The sequence below is a fragment of the Leptodactylus fuscus genome, chromosome 1 (genome assembly GCF_031893055.1).
Source record: "Leptodactylus fuscus isolate aLepFus1 chromosome 1, aLepFus1.hap2, whole genome shotgun sequence".
Lineage (NCBI taxonomy): Eukaryota > Metazoa > Chordata > Amphibia > Anura > Leptodactylidae > Leptodactylus > Leptodactylus fuscus.
In genome coordinates, this window is record NC_134265.1 from 126,452,194 (window position 1) to 126,477,853 (window position 25,660).

The window sequence follows — 25,660 nt, forward strand, 5'->3', positions numbered from 1 at the left end:
CTGCGACCCACTACATGGGGCCTTAGTGTCTGCATGCATCATAGCTGCCTGTAGTCAAATCTCCCAAATCAAGCTGCGCCCTGGTGCTTCCATTGGCTGGATTGCATACCTATTGCTTCATTAGTTTGTAGCCATAAGGGTATCTTTCCAAGACTATTGCCAGCACACATTTTTTGTTTACGCAATCTACAGTCTGTCTATTATGTCACATATTTGCCATGGATTATTATTATGGGTTTCATCCTTTGCAAAGTAACACACACATTTTTTACTATGAATCCTGAACATACCTGCACATTTCCTTACTGGCAACATCCTGTAGCATTCAATTCACAACTCACTTTTATGTGATTAAAACAGTACTGATATTTCCATGCCAGTTTCATTTGAATTAAAGGGACTTCGAAAACATGGCTGCTTCCTTCTACTCAGGAAGTGACATCATGTCCATTGGCCACACGCCCATGCTGCAGCTCAGTCTTGTTCATTTCAATGGAAGAAGGAGATGTGGCATTGTCATGTGATCAACAGATGAGAGGTCACTTACAGAGAAGATGACAGCAGCCATGTTTTTGTCCTGCACAACCCCTTTATTGCAAATCCTAAACCTGTACCTGAGTTTATTGCTAAGTGTTCTCTGCTGTCCGACAACATAAACATAAAACCTGTTCCCCCTTCTTGTGTTGTATCATACATTTCTGCTTTAATTCTAGAAACATGACGTGCCTGTTAGGAGATCGTTCATGTATGGAAAGTCTAAGAAAGGACATTACTGATCTCCAGGGTACTGTGATCGATGTGTTCTCCAGAGTCGGCGCTGTACGATTCCCATCCTGGAAATTCCCAGATAAGATGTCCTGTGATCTGGACTTGGTGCAGTTGTTGGGCACATATGATTATGTGGAGGATGATACTGAGTTCACACAGCTATCACACATTGTGTTATTGGAGATTGTAATTGACAGGTAAGCTAAATCCTCCAATATGTGTCTATATAAATAAAATGTATTATTATTATTATTATTATTATTATTATTATTATTATTATTATTATTATTATTATTATTATTATGTGTCAGTGAATTACTATGAGTCAGTCAGTTTTTAGTGTTTAGCAGTTACTTGTATGCTAGATCTGTATTACTACATGTACCCTATATAAGTTCCTAAACTTCAGGACATAAAGTAAGAAGTGAATGGAGCACTGCCAATGCCTCACACCAGTGCTCCATTCACATTCATGGACTTCCTGGCTCATGATCATGATGGAACATATGTGTCATTAGTGGCACAACCCATCTAAAGAGGACCTTTCACCACCTCCAACAAGTCCAGCTCTTTACATCAATTACTGGGCGTTGCTCCACTGATTCTGGAACAATTGGAATTTTTTATCTAGCCCCTACCATTCACGAGCAATGAGTGCTGTTAGTTTGGGTACCTGTTATGTTTTTAAGTCTCTGTATTGTCAAAAGGGCGGTGTCAGGCAGGAGCAGGCAACAGGTGTGACTGTGAGCTCTAACACTGACTGCCTCTGATTGGAGCTTTGAATCACACCACCCTGCTTGACTTTGCCCTTCTGACATTACAGAGCTTAACCCCTTCCCAACATCTGCCTGAAATCTTTGCTAGGTTGGCTGACATTTTCCTGGAGGCTCCTGCGTGCTGCCTTTTTGGAGAAAATCTCCACCCCCGAAACAAGATTCAGGGCCAGCAATCCATTGCCATCACAGCCAGGAGCCTTGTCTCTATGCAGCCTGTATTTTGCAATGCATTAGCATTGTGTAACATCCTTGTCTGTTCAGACTTCTGTGGCATCTTCTGGCGCAGGTGGTATGTCCACTTATGACTTCTGCACCTGGGCCTCCTGTTGTATTCTGTGTTAGCACAGCTGAGAGTTTGTTTCAGTGTATCAGTCCAGCAAGTACTCTGAGTTCCCTCTGGTTTGCTAATAGTTAAAGTTAGTTTCTCCATAATTGACATCTCACCCACCAATCACGTGTGGGGCAGATTCTGGGCTTTCCATATACAGTTCATCAGTCCACACGTGGGTGCTTGCTATTAGTCTCTTAGAGTGTGCTAGCGTATTACTTTCTTCTCTGATTATCTGTATTCTGACCTTCACTTCACCTTTCAACTATTCTTCTTGATTCCTATTCTGTAGCTAGCTGCCCGTCTAGTTCCAACCCTTTGGGTATATAGAATAGACCATCGTCCAGTTGTCCTCTATTGTTTAGGGTAGTTGAGGCAAGTAGATACGGACTTCGGGGTGGGTCTAGCATTAGGTTTCACTGTCCCCGTATTTCCCCCTCCTCCCAGGTTCCAGCAGCAACTACTGGGGAATTGCTTAACGGGCAAATCCCTAACACATTGTAATGCATTGCATTAGAGATCAGACCCTCTGGAGGTCTAAAAAACAAAAGCCAGAGATGGTGCTGGAATCGATGACAACTCTGGGCACAGGTGAACGCCCCCTGTGCTCTCTAAGCACAATTAGCATAATGAAGAAAAGAAGAAAAATTTGAAAACATTGGCGCAGACCTGAAAAATATAGGTGAATAGTCTTTCTAAAGGCTATTCCCACATGCTTTTATTTTAAAAACTTTTTTTTATGCTAGAATCCCTTTAACAAATGCAAAGAGCTTGAATTGGTGGAGGCAGTGAAAGGTTCACTTTAAGGTACTAGATTAATGCAGTAAATTAAGAAAAAAAGTCATTACTTTATCAATATAACTATTAGAGATGAGCGAGTACTGTTCGGAACAGCCGATCCGAACAGCACGCTCCATAGAAATGAATGGATGCACCTGGTACTTCCGCTTTGACGGCGGCCGGCCGCTTAACCCCCCGCGTGCCAGCTACATCCATTCATTTCTATGCGAACGTGCTGTTCGGATCGGCTGATCCGAACAGTACTCGCTCATCTCTAATAACTATCTACACTACTAAGCGATGTAGAGTTTGTTTCTGTGAACCTTGTAAATATCGGAAGGGGTGGCAGGCACATGCTCAGTGCTGCTCCATTTAAACACCTTTTCATTGCAGACAGGCAGGGTGGAGGAATTGGTAACTCTGCAGCTCCATCCTTCTTTCCCAGTCAACAGAAAAAAAAATGCTTATCCTTTGAATTGTTTATAAAATGCATTGTGGAGCAACCTTCTCCAATGGTCCATTGTGTTTGGTTACATAATGGGACACATTTACTAATACTGTATAAAAGACAGTGCAAACTTAAGACTAGACATTCTTAAACTGCACCAGATTTATCAAAGTGTATGATGTTTGATAAATCTGGCATATTCTTAGCCTGTCTAGCATAAACTTACACCTCCTATTAGATGGCTTAAAATTTCATGCTTTATTTTTGGCACAAATTAGGCTACAACCTTTCCCCTGAAGTCATGCCCTTTTCCTATGAGGACACTCCCATTTTCAGTCAAATCATAAAATGTCTAAGACACTTAAAAATGTGGCACACATGTTAAGACAGGTTTTTTTGGTGCAAATTACATTGGAATTCTGGCGCTTTATGCTTAAAAAATCTCCGCAATGTGTGTATCTCCACAGCACAGGTAGTAATATGCAGCACTGATTGATAACAATGCATTTCTATGTTCAGGCTCTTACTACTTCTGCAGAGCTTTGAAGTATACACAGAATTTATAGGCAGTGATGGCAGCTTCATACCACCTCGAGATCCTGGACCCTCAATGTCAATTGGTTTGACAGTTCGGAAATATTGGAGCAACATGCTGAAGTTGGGGACGGTTTACCAAAAAGCAGTAAGTTAAAGTCATTTTCCCATCTCCCTCTCTCAGCAGTGTCCTTGTTGTCTCTTCTTCTCACTTCCTGTATCCTTCCACAAGCTGATAAGCGATTATTTATTATGATTACTAAAAATATAATATAAATGCAGATCAGATATGTACAGTAAATGTATATTACATTACACAGGGTTTGAGAGAAAAAAAACCTTACACGCTGCAGAGAAGAGAACAGACTTGGAATAAACTCAATATTATCTTGTTTTTTTGTATATTGTTTTTAATATATAATGCTATGTACACATCAGGCTTTCAGACTACATTTCACATATGTGAAGAAATGGAGAAGGATTGAATCCACGTCCTGGCTTCATTAAAATTTAACTTTTATTCCATCAGAAAATAAAAACAGCACAAAAACACATACAAAAAGTACATAGATAGAGAAAATTGAACAAAAAAAAGTGATTTAAAACACGCTGCTGACTCGTTTCGGGACTCTAAGGTCCCATAGTCATAGCATTAATAAAGGATCCACTAAATGTAGCCAAAAGTATTATACCTGGACTTTACCGGGTATTGTTATTATTTATTCATATAATGATCTCTTTAACCCTATATTTCATTTAATTAAAGAACCATAGTCTCTTTCCAATATACTATTCCCAACAGGCTTGCATAAACAGTGAACTGTTCACTGCCTCCCAAACATGATTTCACCAATGCAATACAAATCAACCAATATATAGACAAAGCGAAACCCATATATCGACATACAGCAGTATGGTAACATTCATCAAAATCCAAGCGTTCACGTGACCTAAATGGATCAATAATATATCCCGCAAGTACTACCTTGTTTTTGAGAAGAGGAGGAGATTAAATAGTCGTGTGACTTACTTTCACCAATTGAGAACCAGTTGTACAAAGACACAACAAACCTGATTATTCAATGACTTTCCGTTCTCTAATGGAATGGTCAGGTCTTCACGTCTACTCTACTATGCAAAGATGTTTTGCAAAATAATGTTATACTGATTTATACCTGTTTGACCAAGGGAAAAGAACAAACTTTTGTCCTCCATTGGATTCATGGATTCCTATCAATACACTTAGACATAATGTATACACTGGAAACTTTTTCCATGTCACTATTATAATTATAATTAATTTTCAGAATAACATTAATTCCATGGCTCTGTACATTTGAGGGCTAACATACAAAACACTAGGTACACAAAAACAAGTACAATACTAATATATTATACAGGTAGGACAAAGGGCCCTACCCACAAGGGCTTACAGTCAAAAAGTAGAGTCATAGTCATAAGCGTTACAGATCAATATTTATGTAATCTTATTTACATCAATAGTATATATACTTTTCAGTATGCAATATTGACTATATTGGTTTACATCTTATAATTACCATAAGTTGCTGTTTTCAGGAAGTTTCATAAATATACACGTATATAAAAAAAATTCAAGTTGTTTTACCAATTCACAGTTATTTCTATCTCCAGAAATCTAATTACCCTAATAATTTCATTGTGGCAAAAGAGCTCAAGACACCAAAAGACTGTTCATGTCTATCTTCACGCAGGGCACATTCGGCCCTATCATGCACAGAAAGGCACCATGTTGCCTATGCCCCACAGGAATCGCACCATTCCATTGCAAAGGACATGCGCACTGTTGGCTCACAGACTTTGGAGTCTGCTCTTGTTCCCTGCGATGCATGCGCCATTGCTCAGAGTACTTTAAAAGAGGTTAGTGATGCCATTGTTAGTGTGTGCAAAAGTCAGAACCTGCCTTCTTCTCTTATAAAAATTCAAGAAGTCTTGCCACCTGGCGGCACCCTGTCTCCTTCTGAAATGAGGTATTGGGCCAATGAAGAAAGCAAGGATCTGGTTCGTATCAGCAAACATCTGACTGAGCTCACACAGCTCATTCAGCCTTTGAGAAATGAGTGTGAGGTTGCTAATTTAGAGAATCACCAGCTACAACAACAGATAGAAGACTACAAGAGCCAGCTAAAGCTACAGAAAGAAGAGCTGCAGCGACAGGTCAGTGACCATGAGAAGAAGCTAAAAGAGAAAGGACAACAGAACCAAGATATGTTGGATAGGCTGGAGAGGGACAAGGATGAGCTGAGGAAAGGTAAATATTATCTTACATTGTTTCTAATACATATTTGTGTGTATCCTTGTTAAGATCCCTGCTGTATGCATTTATGAATATTTCTGCTTCACTTAGGGTCTGCCGTACTAGAAGAAAGAGTTTACATCCTGAAAGAAGAGTTAAAGCTTCAGCACTGTACTATACGAGATCTGGGTAAGGTCCAGTTACTCCAGAATTCCACATATTTTTCTTTATCTGGCAGTTCTCCAGAGAATGAATGGAGCTGCAGTACACATGCTTGATAGTTCAATTCAGATAGGGAAACAGGACCCCTTATCCTCTGAATAGGTGTTAACCTGAAATAACCACAATACCCCTTTGAAGCATACATTTTATTGTGACATAATACAGATGATTTTTTCACAAGTGCTGCTCTGCTGATTCTGGCACAGTTAGAATTTTTTCTTTTGCCCCCACCGTTCCTGAGTAATCAATGCTGTTAGTTTTGGTGCCTGATATACTATTTACTCTCTGTACTGTCAGAAGGGCAGTGTCAGACAGGAGCAGACAAGGGATGTGACTCTGAGATCTGACACTGGTTGTATCTGATTTGAACTCTGAATCACACACCCTACCTGACACTGCCCTTCTGACATTACAGAGTCTAAATACCACCAAAACTAACTGCACTTGGTGTTCGGGATAGGTGTAGGCTAGAGGTGAAATTCTGCATAGCAATAAGTGGAGCGGCGCCTGTTAACAGATGCTAAGAACTTGCACTAAGATCTTGGTGGAGGTGGTGAAAGGTCCTCTTTAACATTATATGGTAATACCATAAACTGGATAGTAAAACCAGTACAGTGATACCTCGGTTCTCGAACGCCTTGACTTTCGACCAAATCGGTATTCGAACAGGAAATTCGAGAAAATTTTGTCTTGGAATCCGAACAAATATTTGGAACTCGAACAGCCGAACGTCCGAGATTAGCCGAGTTGAGCCGAATGGCGTTCATTCGGCCCAGCGCCTTGCCTGCGTCATCATTGTGAGTCAGTGAGAGAGAGAGAGTACTGCACTGTACTGCAAATTACTGTACTGTACACTGAATTTAACCCTTAGACATGGGTCCAAAGAAAGCCAGAAGTGGTAATGCAGACAAAGGTAAGCGGAAAGCTGTGAGAACAACGATTGAACTCAAGAAAGAAATCATTGGCAAATATGAACAGGGCACACGTGTGTCGGATCTGTCTGCAGAGTATGGCATGCCAAAATCAACCATCTCTACCTTCCTTAAGAATAAAGCTGTTATAAAGGCTGCCAGTGTTGCCAAAGGTGTTACACTGTTAACTAAGCAAAGGCCTCAGATAATGGAGGAAATGGAGAAGCTGCTCCTTATTTTCATTAAAGAAAAAGAGTTAGCAGGTGACAGCATCAATGAAGTCGTTATTTGTGAGAAAGCACTCCAAATATTTAGTGACCTGAACACAGAAACACCTGGTACAAGTGGTGAAGGTGCTTTCACGTTTAAAGCCAGCAGAGGTTGGTTTGAGAATTTCAGACATAGAAGTGGCATACATCGCGTCACTAGGCATGGGGAGGCAGCTAGTGCAAACCAGCAGGCTGCTAATAGCTTCATAAAAGAATTTAGTGACTATGTCAAGGCAGAAGGGTTTGTTCCTGAGCAGGTCTTCAACTGCGATGAGACCGGATTATTCTGGAAAAAAATGCCAGCCAACACCTACATAACCAAAGAGGAAAAAGCACTACCAGGGCACAAGCCTATGAAAGATAGGCTTACTCTTTTGTTTTGTGCAAATGCAAGTGGTGATTGCAAGGTAAAACCCTTGCTTGTCTATCATTCTGACAATCCCCGGCCATTCAAAAGACACAATGTCATGAAGAGTAAATTGGCTGTGATGTGGCGGTCTAACACCAAAGCTTGGGTTACCCGACAATTCTTTACAGAGTGGGTGCGTGAAGTTTTTGCACCTCGAGTGAAGGAATACCTGACAGGAAAAAATTTGCCATTAAAATGTCTATTAGTGATGGACAATGCTCCTGCTCACCCCCCAGCTTTAGAAGAAGATCTAGTTGATGACTATAGCTTCATAAAAGTAAAATTCTTACCCCCCAATACAACCCCTATTCTGCAACCCATGGACCAACAGGTCATATCCAATTTTAAGAAATTGTACACAAAGGCCCTCTTCCAGAAGTGCTTTGAAGTGACAAATGACACACAGTTAACTCTGAGGGAATTTTGGAAAGAACACTTCAACATCCTGAATTGTGTAAACTTGATTGACACTGCTTGGAGTAATGTCACTCATCGCACATTGTATGCTGCATGGCGAAAACTTTGGCCCGAAAGGGACAGTGAGGCTTTAGAACCTGAGTCAGCTCCTGTCGTTGATGAAGATGTTGCTGTGGTTGATGATGTTGTGGCCATAGGAAAGACCATGGGCCTTGACATTCAACAAGATGACATCAACGAACTTGTGGAAGGTCACGCTGCTGAGTTAACCACCGAGGATCTGATGCACCTACAACAACAGCAGCAGAAGGATATGGTTGAAGAAATTTCTTCTGAAGAAGAGGAGAGAGTGGAGGATATTTCTAGTGGCCTTATTCATGAAATGTGTGCTAAATGGGCAGAAATCGCCAATTTTGTTGAACAACATCACCCTGATAAAGTGGTAGCAAATAGAGCAGTTAACATTTTTAATGACAATGTTATGTCCACTTTCCGCAAAATTTTGCAAAGGAGAAAAAAACAGCAAACCATTGACAAATTCTTCCGTAAAGAAATCAGACAAGCAACTGCAGAGCAAGATTCTGATTCTCCTCAGCAAAAGAGACAGAGAACAGAAACACCCAAAGAGCAGTTACCCTCTGTTTTTATTGAAGAGGACTTCCCATCAGAACAATAACCATCCCCCTTCCCGCCTCCCTCCACTTTCATTCCCTCCTGCCATAAAGGTTGGTACAGGTACAGTAAATGAAACACAATTTACTGTACTGTACAGTACATTTTATTTTTTTTTGTTTTAATAAATACACTTTTATTTCTTATTTCTTGTTGAGACTCATGTTTTTCTACATATTATATACAAATTAGGCCAGTAAATAGGCATTTTCTGGTTCTTGGAACGAATTAATCCAGTTTCCATTATTTCCTATGGGTTTTTTTGTTTCGGTTCTCGAACAATTTGGTTCTCGACCGACCTCCCGGAACGAATTATGTTCGAGAACCGAGGTATCACTGTATTTTAAAAGCAGTATTCCCATATTTAAACTTGTAACTTAAGCGAACTGAAGTGTTTTTCCCAATACAATACTTTATCTATGTTGCTCTCTTTTTTAGATACTGCTAAATATGTATCCTCAGTGTTTTCAGTTTGTTGCTTAGGTTTCAGACTGCTATCTAGCAGCAGTGGTCAGCTGACTAAATCTTAGCCATCTCTATTCTGTTTTTCTCATTGTGACTGACAGCTAACAGCTCTGGAAAGTGCATTTAGCTGTTGGTCCCTGGTAACAGCTAGAACAAGGGTGTTGATCAGCACTTCTGTTATCTCTGTATGTAAATCTCAAGCCTGGAGCGCTGTTGGCATGAGCTGTCCATTACACAGGCTAAGCTTGAAAGCAGAAGGGGAGACAGAAGAGAGGATGAAACAGTGAGATAGGATAGGAAACCCCTTTTAATAAAGAACCCAGTGTATAGATCCATAGTCTCACTCTTGGGCATATCCTGTAGAAATATATAGATAGATAACTGTACATATGATAGATAGATAGATAGATAGATAGATAGATAGATAGATAGATAGATAGATAGATAGCTGTACATATGAAAAGCTCAGCTGAGCATGTAAATGAGTCCCTACATTCCTCATTAATGTGTCCCAAGTATGGTACAAATCCAAAATCAGGGAAAGGAGTTCTAGCACTAATCCATAAAAATGCATAAAACTTTAATGTTTCTTCTATCACATTAAAGGGGCTCTATCAGCAAAATTATGCCATATGAGCCCCACATATGCCTCAATAGCCTTTAAAAAGCAGGCATGAGCAGCCATCGGCTTACAGCGGTATTGCCATAAATAGGTGACGCTAGGTTCACACCTGCATTTTGCATTCTGCATGCAAGAAGACGGAAACCACAGACCGGGTGCGGCGGTGAGCGTTTTATGCTCTCCGCCGCGAAACCATTTTTTTTAATCCGGACACAGAGTACTGCATGTCTGACTCTGTGTCCGGATTAAAAAACCCAGTTTCACAGCGGAGAGCATAAAACGCTCACCGCCGCTCACGGCCGGACAGCTTTCTCACCCATTCAAATGAATGGGTGAGAAAGAGTCCTGCAGGTTTCCATCTCCTGCCTCTGTTTTGTGCAGGAAACGGAAACCTTCAGAACAGAGACCGGGGCACAGATGTGAACGAGCCCTTAGCAGTAAATCATTTTAGTATTTTGGAGCTGTTCAGACCTACTGTTATTGGTTAACAAAGTCATTATTCATTTAACAGATTTCACATCTTGAAAACAGTGCAGAACATGTAGCCTCCAGCCAAATGTTACCAAGAAGTGCAGTACTTGTTATAACCTCTAGATGGTGCTTTGCACTGGTACAGTATATGCTCCATTCTGCAGTATTAACTCGTTTAGACTGCATTATATAGTAGTATGGAACTAATGGTATATTAACTTAGAGGTTGAAAATTGCCTGCACATAGCATACAACTCAATCTGGTTTAAATATTATGTGTCACCAAGTCCAAAATACTAAATGCAATACATCACCTCAATCTTGCTGTGCTCCTGATCATTTTGGTGTCCTTATTTATACAGTAGAATCTATCCACTATTTCAGAAGATATAGCCCCTGTTAAGTTATATGTAAATTATTCAGCAGCTGGGCAGGAACTCTTTATTTTCTATGAGAAAAACAAAATGGTCCCGCCCACTTGATGAATAAGAGTTAGTTTATATGTAACCTTCCAGGGACAATATCTTTTGAATGGATGGATTTTAAAACTAAAAACATCAAACTGTTCAGGGACACAATGAGAATCAAATGATGTATGGTATTTAGTATTTTGTACTTGGTGGCAGGTCCACTTTAAAGAGGACCTTTCATGGTTTGGGGCACAGGCAGTTCTATATATTGCTGGAAAGCCGGCAGTGCGCTGAATTCAGCGCACTGTCGACTTTCATGATCTGTGCCCCGGGTATATACCGTAGCTCTTCACAGTCAGAAGGGTGTTTCTGACAGTCTGTCAGGAACATCCTTCTGCACAGCAGCGCCTATCGTGCTGTACAGTGAGACCGGGGAGGAAGGCCCCCTCCCTCTGCTCGCAGTGCTTGTCCATAGATAAAGTATTATCAGGAGGGGAGGGGGCGTTTTTCCCCAGTCTCAGAGCACAGTGCTATTGGCACTGCTGTGCAGAAGGACGTTCCTGACAGAGTGTCAGAAACGCCCTTCTGACTGTGAAGAGCTATGGTACCGGGACCGATAGCTCTTCACCAGGGGCACAGATCGTGAAAGACGACAGTGCGCTGAATTCAGCGCACTGTTGGCTTTCCAGCAGTATATAGAACTGCCTGTGCCACAAACCTTGAAAGGTCCTCTTTAAGTCTGTATTAAAGGGAACCTATCATTAGAATCCCTTTTTTTCTAACTAACACGTAGGAATAGCCTTAAGAAAGGCTATTCTTCTCCTACCTTTAGATGTCTTCTCCGCGCCGCCATTCGGTAGATATTCAGTTTTCCGTCCCCAGTGCTGCAAGAGAACTCTCCAGTGCCGCGTCCATCTACTTCAGGAACCGGCCTCTACGCGTCATCTTCCAGCCTGGCTTTCAGTCTTCTACGCAAGCACAATTGGCTCTGCCAGTGGGCCTCGGGCAGTGCCTACTGCAGCTTTCTTAAGGCTATTCCTACGTGTTAGTTAGAAAAAAAGGGATTCTAATGATAGAAATGATAATTTATGTATGTATATATATATATAAAGAATAAATAATTGGAACCGTGTGCACTTACATGGGGATTTATACTTCTCAGAACTAGCAAGACAGAAACTTTTAGGAGAAATGCAGAGCATGGTGCACAAGGAAGAAAAGTCTTTACTGGAGAAAAAAGTTAGTGACTTGACAGTCCACCTAGAAAATACATTGCAGAAACTTCAAGAGTCTGAGAAGGCTATGTCTAAGGAGAAAGCTCATGGAGAGAGCCTTCAAAACCACAAAGAGGTGAGACCTGAAAATGCAAACATCTTCAGGCAATAGAGTAGTATTGTGCTGCCCTTTGTCACAGGTATTAACTTTACATTTCTTTACTTTTAGTGATGGAAATAAGTCGAAATTTAAGTATGTTAAAAATATAATTTATTATCCAGAAAAAAATTTAAAATAATAAGTTAACTGAACCTTATATATAAATATGTTACGAAAATCCAGTACAAATTAGATCTTTTTTTTTTTTTTTTTTTTTTTTTTTTTTTACAGGGGTCTATAGTCACAATAAAAATGGCCACTAAACTCCTGAAATGTTGTTGCTGGGGCCATTAATTGAGTAGTGAAAATACTTTTCTTGTGTCCAAGAGAAATGTTGCTGGAGTGAAAATCAGTTTTTATTCTACATTGGTTTACCTATATGATCACTGTCTCTAGAGAGACAGATTGACATGTTGTTCCAGAGCCTCCATCACGATTACCTGAAGTAAATCTTGTGCATGTGCGGGAAGTTCATATACTAGTGCATCTACAGTAATGTCTATCTTCTCTGCTGTGGTCTGGTACATGTCAGTCTGTTATAGGATGACAAACACACATGAAAAACAAATGCTCTGAGAGGTGTAACCATGCCCTGGATTGCTAATTTGCATAAAGAATAAAAATTTTCTTTGCAGCCACATTTTTAACTATTTACCTAACCTCTTTTGAGAGGTTTAGGAGCAATTTTGCTGGTAGAAGACTCTCTTTAAGCTAATTATCAGCATCATAATTTTCCCGCCATTAAAATCCTTATGTGTGCCACCATGTAATCAGAGAAGGAATGAAAGGAACCCTATAAGCTTCATTGCACCCCCTCCCCTCAAACCATACTCAATCTTTATAATGCTGGGCTATTGTTGCCATCTGCCCTAAAAGAACTTCTATTCAATACATAAATGAGTTGTTACAAGTCAAGGAGTGGAAAGCTAACAATTTCTTTCCCTGCCCCACACTTTGATCACTTAAGCTTATTTTACTGGCAAACTGTCTTTAGTGAGTAAGTGATAACGTAGTTTCTGCACAGATATACAGAAAGAGAGATAGACTTAGAGATGCCACTGCTGCTTCTACCCTGTTTCCCCGAAAATAAGACAGTGTCTTATATTAAATTCTCTTCCAAAATATACGACCTGTCTTATTTTCGGGGGATGTCTTATGGAGCGGCTGGAGCGGGAGTGCCAGCATGACTGCCGGTTGTAGGTGGTGCAAGAGGTGGTGGTGGGGAGGTATGCTAGTTACCTTCCCCATCTTCATAGCAGCGCTGGTGCTGCTGTTGGTCACGGTGGTGGAAGTGGTTGGCAGGGCTTAGCAGAGATTAGTGAGGCTTCCGGCGGTTGTGCTGGAGAGCCTCACTTAGTGAGCATTGCAGCCGGCTGAATGCTGTGCTCCATGTGCACAGGAAAGCTGGCTGCCTCCTCTGCTGTGATACCACTGTACCGGCTGCTGTGGGATGAGCTGGGAGAGTGGACTCCCCGCAGCATACGATGCTTTCCCAGCTCATCTTACAGCAGCAGGAACAGTGGTATCACAGCAGAGGCAGCAGCCGGCATACCTGTGCACACGGAACATCGTGCACAGTGTTCTGCCGGCTGCAGTGTTTTATGGGATGTCTTATTTTCGGGGGGTGCCTTATATTAGGCAATATAACAAAACCTCCCCCCATGCCTTACTTTTGGGGGATGTCTTATTTTCGGGGAAACAGGGTAGTAAGTGTTCACACCCAGTGCTGCTCAGTAGTGTTGTGCAATGTACTCCATGCTGCTGCTTTTTCTTAGTGTATGAAGGAGAGACAGGCAAACAGCATTTCCACTTCTTTCTGTGTGTTGCGTCTGCATCTATAAAGCCCACAGAGGGGGCAACTGCTGAAAAAATCAGATGCAAGTCATGTAATGATCACAAATAATGTTTTTGTCTTGTACACACAAAGGCTTATTCTGAAAACAGAACATGCCTACTGCTACAAGAACAATTTGATTCCCCAGAGAAGCACTTTGTCAAGTATAACTTACCTTTATGCATAATAAACTTTGTACCCTTCCTCATATTTTTTTTTCTTTTGATGTTTATATTCCATTTAGTTACATAATTTGTTCATAATTTTAATAAACTGATTTTTTTCTGCTAAACCCAGTCCTTACAGGCCAAGCAGAAATCACTGTTACAGCAGTTAGACAGATTATCTCAAGAATGTGAAAACTTACGCAGTACCCTTGGTGATGCAGATGAAGAAAGAGACAACTTAGAAGAGCAAATAGAACAAATGAAAAGAGAGGAAGAAAGTCTAAAGAGCCAAATTAAGGAGCAACAGGTACTGCTAAACGACTGCGGTACACTAAAACTATGTATAGAGGGTTAGGAATATCACCCAGTTGTACTTGGTGCATCACTATTTCACTACAATTGAAAAAGAAAATCAATTTTTGCTCCTATTCTTTTTTCTTTCACTTTACTACATATAGAACATGATAAATACACTTCAGCAGGAGAAGGTAACACTGGAGAAGTCTGTTGAAGATGTGAACAAACAGCTTACAGAGCTACAAGGATGTTTACAGGAACAGAAGGAAAGAGAGAAATTACTGGTGTGTTACCCAGATTTGCATCCACTCACAGAATTTGAGAGTAAGTACAAAGACAGTGTTGCATTTCCTACAACAGGCTTGTGTCATCAAACAATGCCTCTTATTCAACTGTAATCTTCCTTTTATTCTGCCTTTTAGCATTGTATTCTGCCTTTTACTCTATTCTGACATGAGAAATTTTGGGGTCCCATACCACCAAAATTTGCATTCCTCCCCCCCTCCAATATATCTTATAATTTTCCATTCTTTTGTCCCCACACGGTAAATATTATGTTCTTTGGTGCATTAAAGTGCTTCACTGTGGCCCCACACAGTATATAATGCTCTAAAATGACTCCACAGTGACCCCCACACAGTATAATGCTTCACAGTGGCCCCAAATTATCTAATGCTCTACCTTAGCCCCCCATAGTATAATGCTTCACAGTGGTCCCACACAGTGTCTCCACAAGATTACTCCAGCGCAGGCCTCTACAGTATAATACTCAATAGTCATCTCACATAGTATAATATATTCATGAGGTTGCCCCTGTCCCCCAGTTTATTTTTAGGAAATATTGTACTTTGGGGTCTTCTCAAACCCCCACAGTATAATAAGTGGAGGCCCAGGGGAGGTGAGTGGAAATTCACAAATCCTTTTGATATTGTACGAATACTGTATTTGTTCATTACTTTACTACATGTAATATAAATATCTTTTAAAACTGAAACCGGCGAAGGTATATATATACCCGCTAATGACGCAGGGTGGTTTTAAGTGTTCATGTTCATCAACTTTTTATCATAATTTCCATCTCTGCCTTCCATCTCCCGTGGTGTAGCTACGATAGGGCTTATTCTTTGTGCGGCAACTAATTTCATTAAGCTTTTTTTTTTTTAACGTTTTTTTGGAGTCTCTGAAAAAACCTACAATTACTTCATTATTTTTTACATTTTGTTTTTACAGTGTAATGAAAAATGACATGGCAATAGCTTTATTGGTGGGTGTGTATGTGCTTCTTACTGATTTAACATTTAGATAATGTGGCAGCACTTACCCATACCTTAGGGCTAACTGTGGTTTAGCAGTTTTGGACACCAGTTTTTAATTGAGCACAATGTTTATCAACTTAACAGTCTGCTTTTAATACCATACAATAAAATATGATTTTTTTTTTTTTAGCATCTATTTAGGGTGTGCACTTGCTCTCTTTGTATTGTACTTACATGCCAAACCCAAAAATTCTTAAAAATAGAAAATCTATAACCCCTTCCTGGCAGGTCTTTAAAGATGGCAGGCTGCCTGCTACAGAGTGGATACCACAACTACCGGGTCTCTACCGCAATGTACAGCGGTGACCTGGAGCTAATGCCCCTGATCAGCAAAGAAAAAAACTTGCCCGCGGTGCCAGGACCCACTAGCCCTGTTAATTTTCCGTTGCAGGATGGCTCCTGCACAGCAAGATCGAAGGAGCCAACCTGATCCCTTAGCAGCCTAGAGCCTTCTGAAGGCTTCCAGCTTCCCAGTACATTGTACAGAATAATAAATGGAAGTATCATGAAGAACAATTTGTCCCGCAAACATCAAGCCCTCATATGGCTCTGAGAACAGAAAAATAAAAAAGTTATGGGGTTTGGGGAGTCAAAAACAAAAATCAAAAAATGTCAACAGCGGGAAGGGGTTAACAATAACAAGAAATTGCAGACAGTGTGAGCCAAGATGGTCATATGTAGTCAACAATAATGAAAGTCTTTGTAATAAGCAAACATAACAAGTGAGAACAGAGCCAAAATCCCATGTATATCAAATAACAAGTTATCAACCTTGAAAACTGGTTATTTGATATACATAGAATTTTGGATTTATTCTCACAAGTATTATGTATGCCTACAGAATTTGGGTACTTATATAATGATGATGTATGACTATCTTGGCTTCCGTTTTTATGTATGCTTTTTTATATAGTCTGCTTTTTTGGCATAAAAATACAGAGATTTTCTGTCTTTTATACATATTGTGTAGGTATTTCTGACAGTAATAGTCGTGTAAAGAATATAGTATGATCTCCTAGTAGGTAAAAAAATATCTTGAATTTCAAGTTGCACAAGGATACTCAAAACTTTAAAGAAGTGGAAAGACATGTGGAGTCATTTGTGAAAAACAATTATGTGGTATGTTATCTAACCAGTCAGATGTTTGTTTTTCCACTATTTTGGTCTTGATTGCCTCATATTAGTTGTGTATAACATTCCAAAGAAGCTTGTACTGTTTGGCTGTATTCGCAGCCATTTTTTGCTTTTCTATGCTGTCCAAACCATGGTGTAGCCTCCTGTGGCTAAAGACTGTTACTATAATTTGCACCAGAAGCTATTGTAAATTATATATCAAATCTTCACCAGGTCTGAACTTCAATAATTTATAATTTCTTTACAAACAGAGGGCATTTGCCTCTTAAATTAGGCACATCTCAGTCTGGCACAGGCAGTATCAAAACAGGCAAAAACTCCAATTGATAGAATTGGCAGTAAGTCTTCCAATTTTTACATCATAGTTGTTCTCATCTTCATGTCCACTTTACTATATCTTATTTTGTAAGATTTGTCCCCAGTGAAGACTAGTAGTGCTGGCCTGTAGATAAATGATTGCATATGACAGATGCAGAAGCACTATTACTATCATAGTACATTTATTTCTGGAAGCCTAAACATATAGGAGCAAATAATATTATACTGTCATTGGAACAAATAGATTGCAGGGATCTTTGTAGCCATTTTTTTTCTCAACAACACCTCAATAAGTCTACCTATTATTAGTTTTCGAATCAAATTTTTTCAATACATCAATTATTTTTCATACAGTGTGAGGGCGTGAACCTAGAGGGCGCTGTAGAGCGGCCAAAAACAGGGTTAAAAAGGACCCTGACCACACCCATAAGAGAGAAAGGGGCTCAACTCCAGAGGGAATGCACACAGCAGGAGGGGTGTTGGTGGCTCTGGGTGCCAAATAAACAACAGGTCCGGTGATGCAATCCAAAATAAGTGGCTTTATTCAGCTTATAACAGAACAAAAAAATAACAAACAGCCTAGCCCACACACAGGGCAATATCTCACTTCTTGAATCCTGACTTATCTACTGAGGGCAAGATCCTTTACTGAGGCTTCTTAACAGCAGTCTCGCTCACACTGAGCTTAACCAAGTCCCATTTGGTTTTCAGTCTTCTTGGGACAGACCTTCTGTCTGTCTCCAACTGTTCTACAGTGCACCTGCTTCTGCAGGTCACTAACAGCACTCTCCTGCTGTGTGCATTCCCTTTGGAGTTTAGCCCCTTTCTCTCTTATGGGTGTGGTCAGGGTCCTTTTTAACCCTGTTTTTGGTCGCTCTACAGCGCCCTCTAAGTTCACACCCTCACAACAGTAAATTGGGAAAAGGTTAATGTTTATCTTATGTAAGCCGATGGCTGGTCAGGTCGGACCCGGTCTGTGGTTTCCATCTTCTTGCATACAGAAGACAGAAACCACAGAACGGTGTGCCGAATGCAGGTGTGAACCTAGCATCACCTATTTATGGCAATACCGCTGTAAGCCGATGGCTTCTCAGGTAATGGAGGGGGTGTACATCTCGCCCAGACTACTCAGGTGGGTGAGATGAGAAAACTCCAGGAATGTTTGTTCTCAGCAGACAGCTTTCGTCTGCTGAGCATTTGGGTAAGTGCTCAGTACTGGGCTGGATTTTTGGGAATGACAGGTAGGTTTGGTAGTGGGACCTGTCATTCCATCCCCCTCCAGTCCAGTCCACACTTTGGGGATGTTCCGGCAGCGACTCAGCTGCAGAGAGTCTCCTCGTCAAGGAGGCTTAAGAAGCCAGCTCCAGCAGCTTTGGCTGAGCTTGGCTAGAGAGCAAACAGAGAGGTCATATTCTTGAAGCTGTGTCCTGAGTGATTCAACTGGCTTTTGATTTCTGTGATTCTAGGTGAGGTAACCTATTCTATGTTTAGTTAGAGCCTAGCCGGGCAGGTATTTATTTTTGTATTGTTTCCTTTTGTTGCTGCACTGCCTTTTTTGAGTGAAAATAAACTCTACCTTCGTTTTGGACTAAAGAAACTGGACTTTTGTGTATCTATGCCACCCCACCTAGCAACCCCAGACCCTGACACTTACATTTCACAGTAAATACAGACCATCTTGTTTCACATCATAGGCACTGGGAACATTACTGAAGATATGGAAAAACAGCTTCAAGCTAACAGTATCCGTATAAGTATACTTGAGGAGGAGAACTCGAAATTACGAGTAAGCCTGCATAAACTAGTAGAGAAGAGCAAACAAGCAGCACTGAAGGTGAGTGCAAGCTAAATACAGAGAAAAGTGAAAAACAGAGAACATAAACTAAATTCTTACTTTAGAGGGAGTTTATTTAAAGGGGCTCTATCATTGCTCTATCGCTAAGCGCGTACTTGTATAACCTTTAGAAAGGCTAATGCAGACATATCTTTTGTATGTTAATTGCCTCAGTCGGTTTTGAATGAGCCCGCTTTTATTCATATGCTAATTAGCCTCCAGTGTGCCACTCGGAAGTCTCAGCGAGCACTATCTGCTGTGTGTGGGAGAGGGAAGGCTTATGAGTCAGCAGCAGCAGCCTATACTGTACACACAGCAGACAGTGTTCGCTGAGACTTCTGGGGTGCACGCTGGAGGCTAATTAGCATATCAATAAAAGCGGGCTCATTCAAAAATGACTGAGGCAATTAACATACAAAAGGTATGTGTGGAATAGCCTTTCTAAAGGCATTGCAAGTATGTGCTTAGTTAAAAATGAGTTTTCCCAATGATAGAGCCCCTTTAAAGGGAGCCTGTTAAGTCGAAAATGCTTCCCATAATAACAAGCATGTTCAGGATAAAAAAACAGAGCATTGGTGACAGTCTTTAGCCCAATCTGGGAAGATGGGCCCACCTCTGTTGCTTCCATAAAATTATGATTATCTCTGCATTACTTTATTGGTTTGTGGCCACAAAGGTTTGCGTCTGCTTCTAATAAAATCCCATCCACTGCACTATTAGTGGTATGGGAGGCATTACTGCAGCTCTCCTAGTTCACTTCTATGGGAGTCATGCTTGCTCAGCTATTTCAAAGCAAGACACCAAAAATGTGTAGGGTCTACAAAATAGAATGTAAATCTGCTACTCCAATGTCCAATTGGCCGCAATTCTATATTTCATTTAATTCATTATTAAAGACTATGCTATGATTTGTGCACTTGACATTAGTTTTAAGGAAATATATTGCTTACATTTACAGAATATATTACAAAGAAATGACACTGATTTCACAGCTTCATAAACAGTTCTAACCATGGGTTAGTAACTGGAGTCATGAAATTTCACATTTGTCATGTAATTTCACACAGTTAGGGTGCATTCAGACTACGTAACGCCGGGCGTGTATGAGAGCCGTACACGCCGGCATTACGGCAGACTGCCGAACACTTCCCATTCACTTCAATGGGAGCGCTCGTAACAGCGGCGTTTACGAGCGCTCCCATTGAAGTGAATGGGAAGTGTTCGGTAGTCTGCCGTAATGCCGGCGTGTACGGCTCTCATACACGCCCGGCGTTACGTAGTCTGAATGCACCCTTAGGGTGCATTCACACTGAGTAAACGCTAGCTTATTTTGTAGAGTAAAATTACACTTGTAAATTTTGCTATCCCATTGACTTCAATGATATTTTTTTACAAGTGTAAAAATACGCCTGTAAAAAATACGCCTGTAAAAATACGCCTGTAAGGGTGCATGCACACTACGTAACGCCGGGCGTGTATGAGAGCCGTACACGCCGGCGTTACAGCAGGGCTGCCGAACACTTCCCATTCACTTCAATGGGAGCGCTCGTAAACGCCGCTGTTACGAGCGCTCCCATTGAAGTGAATGGGAAGTGTTCGGCAGTCTGCCGTAATGCCGGCGTGTACGGCTCTCATACACGCCCGGCGTTACGTAGTGTGAATGCACCCTTACTATATAACTGCACAAAAACAGAAATTTGTATTTTGCGATTATAAATGGCCATTCTTAGCTTTGGTATAAGTACTTTGCACATGTTATGAAACCAATGTTACCACCCAGCTCTTGTATCATAGGTAATTCCTCAAACTCAACTCTGGACTCTTCCTGCCACAGTAGAGCCTTTGTCTCCCGAACCTCATATACAAAGCAGTGGCAGAAGTAGCACAACAAAGTAAGTATTCTGTCACTAGCCTTCTGGAAAATGTCATGTAGCATGGAAAGTTTTCTACTGAAAATTCATTTGTCCTCTAGTTTTACAAAGTAAGTATTATATTTTTTGCACCTTTAAAGTAGTGCTTTTTTAAAGGTGTTGGTCATATTATACATGGAAGAAAAAACTTGAAATATGCATATTTTCAAACTACAATTGTGTGAAGAAAATGAGAAGTTAGCTCATATTACAACCAATGCTGCAGTTGGCAAGAAGTGGAAAGTAGAGCACAGTGCTCATAAAAAATATAGCTCAGAAAGTATACCACCAATTATAAACCTGATCTGCATAAATCAATATAAGAAACTGTAATATATCTTATTAAGGAAATCTGTTATTTCTCCATTTATTAGGCTGCTCTTTGCCTCCTTCTCTTCACTCATTCATTTTTTTATTTTTATTTTTTTTTTTTTAAATGTAGATTGTGAGCCCCACATAGAGCTCACAATGTACATTTTTCCCTATCAGTATGTCTTTTTTTGGAATATGGGATGGAAATCCATGCAAACACGGGGAGAACATACAAACTCCTTGCAGATGGTTTTTTGCCCTTGGCGGGATTTGAACACCAGGACTCCAGCACTGCAAGGCCACTGAGCCACCGTGTGGCCCCTCTCTTCACTCATTCTGTGTGTTTATAGATGGCTCTGTCTCAGTATTCATCTGACACATAGAACTCTATGAAGAGGGGAGGGGAAGCAGCATCTCAATTGATTTCTAGCAGAGTTAACCCCTTCCCGCCGATGGCACTTTTTGACTTCCTGACCAAGCTCGATTTTTCAAAACGAACATGTGTCACTTTATGTGGCAATAACTTTGGAACGCTTTAACTTACCAAAGTAATTTTGAGGTTGTTTTTTCGTAACACATTGTACTTCATGTTAGTGGTAAATTTTGGTTGATATGTTTTGTGTTTAATTATGAAAAAATAGGAAATTTTGTGGAAATTTTGAAAAATATGCATTTTATAAAGTTTGAAATGATGTGCATTGCATACAGAAAGTCAGACCGCCAAAATTATATCCTAAATCTCATGTCCCAGATCTCTGCTTTATGTCGGCATCAAACTTTAGTCACCCTTTTATTTTTTACGGACATTAGAAGATTTACAAGTGAAACAACAATATTCAAAATTTTCAAGAAATTTCCAAAACCCATTTTTTAAGGGACTAATCCAGTTATGAAGGGGTTTTGAAAGACCCTTGTATTAAACCCCCCCCATAAATCACCCCATTTTCAAAACTGCACCCCTTAAATAAGCCAAAACAACATATACCTAGTAATTTAACCCTATAAGTGCTTAACAGGAATTAATACAAAATGGAGGTGAAATTTTCAAATTTCATTTTATTTTACTAATATTTTCGTTTAGCCCTAGAATTTGCACATTCACAAGGGGTTAAAGGAGAAAATGCATCTCACAATTTGTTAGGCAAGTTCTCCCGACTACCATAGTACCCCACTTGTGGGTGTAAACTAATATATGGACGCACCGCGAGACACAGAAGGGAAGGCGCACCAAGGAGCTTTTAGAGGGCAGATGTAGCTGTGATCAGTTTCAGGCACCATGTCGCTTTTACAAAGCCCTTGAGGTGTCAAAACAGTGGAAACCTCTAGAAAGTGACCCCATTTTGAAAACCGCACCCCTCAAAGAATTTATCAAGTGATGTAGTAGCATTAGTAACCCCGAAGTGAATGTGTAAGCTGTGCGGAGTAAATTGGGTACATCAAATCCTATTCTATTTTCCCACTAGCTCCTATGACACGGACGGGGAAGAGGGGCATTCTGGGGGGTCAGCGCTGGTGTATTATCTCTCATAAGCTCTAAATATGGGGGGTCCCCTGAAAACGCTAGCACCGCTTACACATTTCCTTCTAGTCACAGCCACTTATGTCCTAATGATTTGGCGACTTTTAGGGTTTTTGTCTTCACATTGTACAAGCTAGATTTTTATTTTTATTTTCTGGCAATGTGGCCATATGAGGGCTTGGTGTTTGCAGTATTAGATGTACTTTTCAATGTCACCATTTTGGGGTGCCTGTAACTTATTGACTACATTTTATTAACTCTTTCTGGGTGGGATGTATAAGGAAACATCAATTCTAGCATTACTGTTTAGCATTTATTTTTTTTTCCCGTGCAGCGTACAGCATAAGTAACATGTTACCTTTATTCTGCAGGTCGGTACGGTTATGGCGATACCTCATTTATATTATTTTTTAATGTGTTGCTATTTGTGCAGAATAAAATTCAATTTAGGGAAAAAAATCTACTATTTTTGCATCGCCATCTTCTGAAAGGCATAACATTTTTATTTTTCGCTAGACAGAGCTGGTTGAGGGCTTATTTTTTGAGGGAAGACCTCTTCTTTTTATTGGTACCATTTTGGTTTTCATCTAACCATTTGATTACTTTTTATTGAACATTTTGTAAGGGAAAGGTGGTGAATAATCATTATTTTGTGCAGTTTTCTACGGGGTTTTTTTACGCCGTTCGCCGTTCGGGTTAAATAATGTTTTAATTTTATTGTTCAGGTTATTACGGATGCGGCGATACCAAATATGTTATGTTTTTTTCTCTTTTTCTTTATTTTACATAATAAAACATTTTATATGGGGAAAAAGGGATTTTTGGGGCTTTATTTATTTGTAATTTATTTTAAACTTATTTAAACTTTTTTATTTTTACTTTTTTTTCACTTTTTTTTTCTGTCCCCATGGGGGATTGAAGCAGTGATCGGCTGATCACTGCTTCAATAGAGATACGCTGCAATACACGTGTTACACGTGTATTGCAGTGTATAGGAAGCTGTCAGCCTGTGTGGACGCACAGGCTGACAGCTTCCTTTTTAGGCAGGATCAACCAGGTACGTGCAGGGGGTAAGTGATGGGGCAGACCCGGGGTCACTGATCAGACCCCGGGCTGCCCCCTACGAACACCGGCACCCCCCGAAACCGGCGCGGGGGGTGATGATCGGCACCATGTTATGTTGAAACCCCGGAGGTGCCGGTGGTCATGTTGACCGCCGGCATCTCAGGGGTTAACACCCGCGATCGGACCCGGTTCCGACCGCGGGTGTTACGGGGCATTGTCAGCCGTGTATTACGGCTGACACCCGCTGTGCATGGTGCGCACACAGTTTCTGTGTGCGCACCATGCATCCGCAGTAATAGTACGGCGGTTTGCGGGAAGCCCTTCCCTGCAGCGCCGTACTATTACGGCGAATGTCGGGAAGGGGTTAAAGGGATTCTATCATTAAAATGCAATTTTTTCAGGTTACCACATAGGAATAGTCTTAAGAAAGGCTATTCTTCTACCTTTAGATGCCTTCTCCGGGCCGCCTTCAGTAGAAATCCCAGTTTTCGTCAGTATTCAAATGAGTTCTCTCACAGCACTAGGGGTGGTCCCCTGTGCTCAAACAGCACTGGGGGTGTCCCCAATGCTACAAGAGAACTCTCCTGCACCGTCTCCATCTTCTTCTCTTCCAAGATTTATACCGACTGGCGGCCCGGAGATGACATCTAAAGGTAGGAGAAGAATAGCCTTTCTTAATACTATTCTGATGTGAATAGAGTGTAGCAGCAGGTATTTATTCTTTTCCTGTAGCCCAGGGGTAGGGAACCATTGGCTCTCCAGCTGCTGTGAAACTACAACTCCCAGCATGCTCCATTGACTTCCATGGGAGTTCCCAGAACAGCAGAGCCGGTATGCATGCTGGGAGTTGTAGTTTTGCAACAGCTGGAGAGCCGTACGTTCCCTACCCCTGCTGTAGCCTCTTCCTCCCCTCTCAATAGACTAGTATGTAAAAAGTAACTTAGCTTTATAAATACAGATGGAAAGTTATTTCTTTAATAAGATATATTGAAAGGTGTCTTATTATTCACCTGTACTGTTAGTTTATGAAAAGTAGTTTTATAATTTCAGGTACGCTTTAGGTACCATTTGCAATTTTCTTATTCTAGTTCTTAAAATTGTATTAGGATTGATTTTGTTTGCATTTTGTTCAAACTAATAATACAATATATTACCACATGAGAGGATTACTATCTACGTGTAACAATCTATTTAATGATGACAGTCCTTAATTTCAAGGTCTTTCAGAGAATGAATATTGCGTTTACTCTAAAGATCAATAGCATGTACAGTTCCAGCTCTCACTGTTGATAGAGATGACCGTGTCAGTTCTTAACCTGTCACTTCTTACCTACTTTTACACATAGCATTTTTAGTGACCTAACTTCACTCTTTGCACTGTCCCTCTGTTTACGCCTGTTTACTATGTGAATTGTTGCAGTTTTGTCCCATAAGGCAACACTTACAGCAGTGCAGTATCCATACATGGTTTCAGGTTTTGTTCAGGTAGACCGGTTTAGGATATTATGACATTTTAATATAATTATTTTTATTGTGTGTTATTGTATTAATCTTTTTATATGTGTTTACCGGTGTGTTTTTTTCTGTTTATAGGCCTCCTAGTCCCAAACTAAAAACAATGACACCCGCAAAGGAAACACTTAAATCTCCAACTATTGGTCAACCAGAAAGAAAAGGATCACATCATTCTTTAAACCTTGTTAGTTTCCCACCTGAAAACTCACCCATAGCAGCTTATGCCCGTGTTAGACAAGCGAAGGGGAGAAACCAAACCCCTTCAGATCGCAAGTAACTAAAATACAG

The 25,660-nt window shown here is 40.6% G+C and overlaps 1 protein-coding gene across 1 annotated transcript; it reads left to right on the top strand.

The window, feature by feature from the left end:
* The first annotated feature begins 717 nt into the window (after nt 1-717).
* On the top strand, nt 718-25,660 carry CCDC157 (coiled-coil domain containing 157). The gene is made up of 10 exons (XM_075263024.1): nt 718-965; nt 3,620-3,782; nt 5,288-5,924; nt 6,021-6,098; nt 11,940-12,127; nt 14,283-14,459; nt 14,611-14,773; nt 18,912-19,051; nt 20,846-20,943; nt 25,451-25,660. Exons 1-10 carry the CDS (start codon nt 718-720, stop codon nt 25,647-25,649), a joined length of 2,091 nt encoding a protein of 696 aa, XP_075119125.1. The 3' UTR covers nt 25,650-25,660.

Coding starts and splice junctions, on each gene's coding strand:
- CCDC157 (XM_075263024.1), top strand. CDS start 718: ATGACGTGCCTGTTAGGAGATCGTTCATGTATGGAAAGTCTAAGAAAG. Junction 3,783..5,287: donor GGACGGTTTACCAAAAAGCA/GTAAGTTAAAGT, acceptor TTCTATCTCCAG/AAATCTAATTACCCTAATAA. Junction 5,925..6,020: donor CAAGGATGAGCTGAGGAAAG/GTAAATATTATC, acceptor TGCTTCACTTAG/GGTCTGCCGTACTAGAAGAA.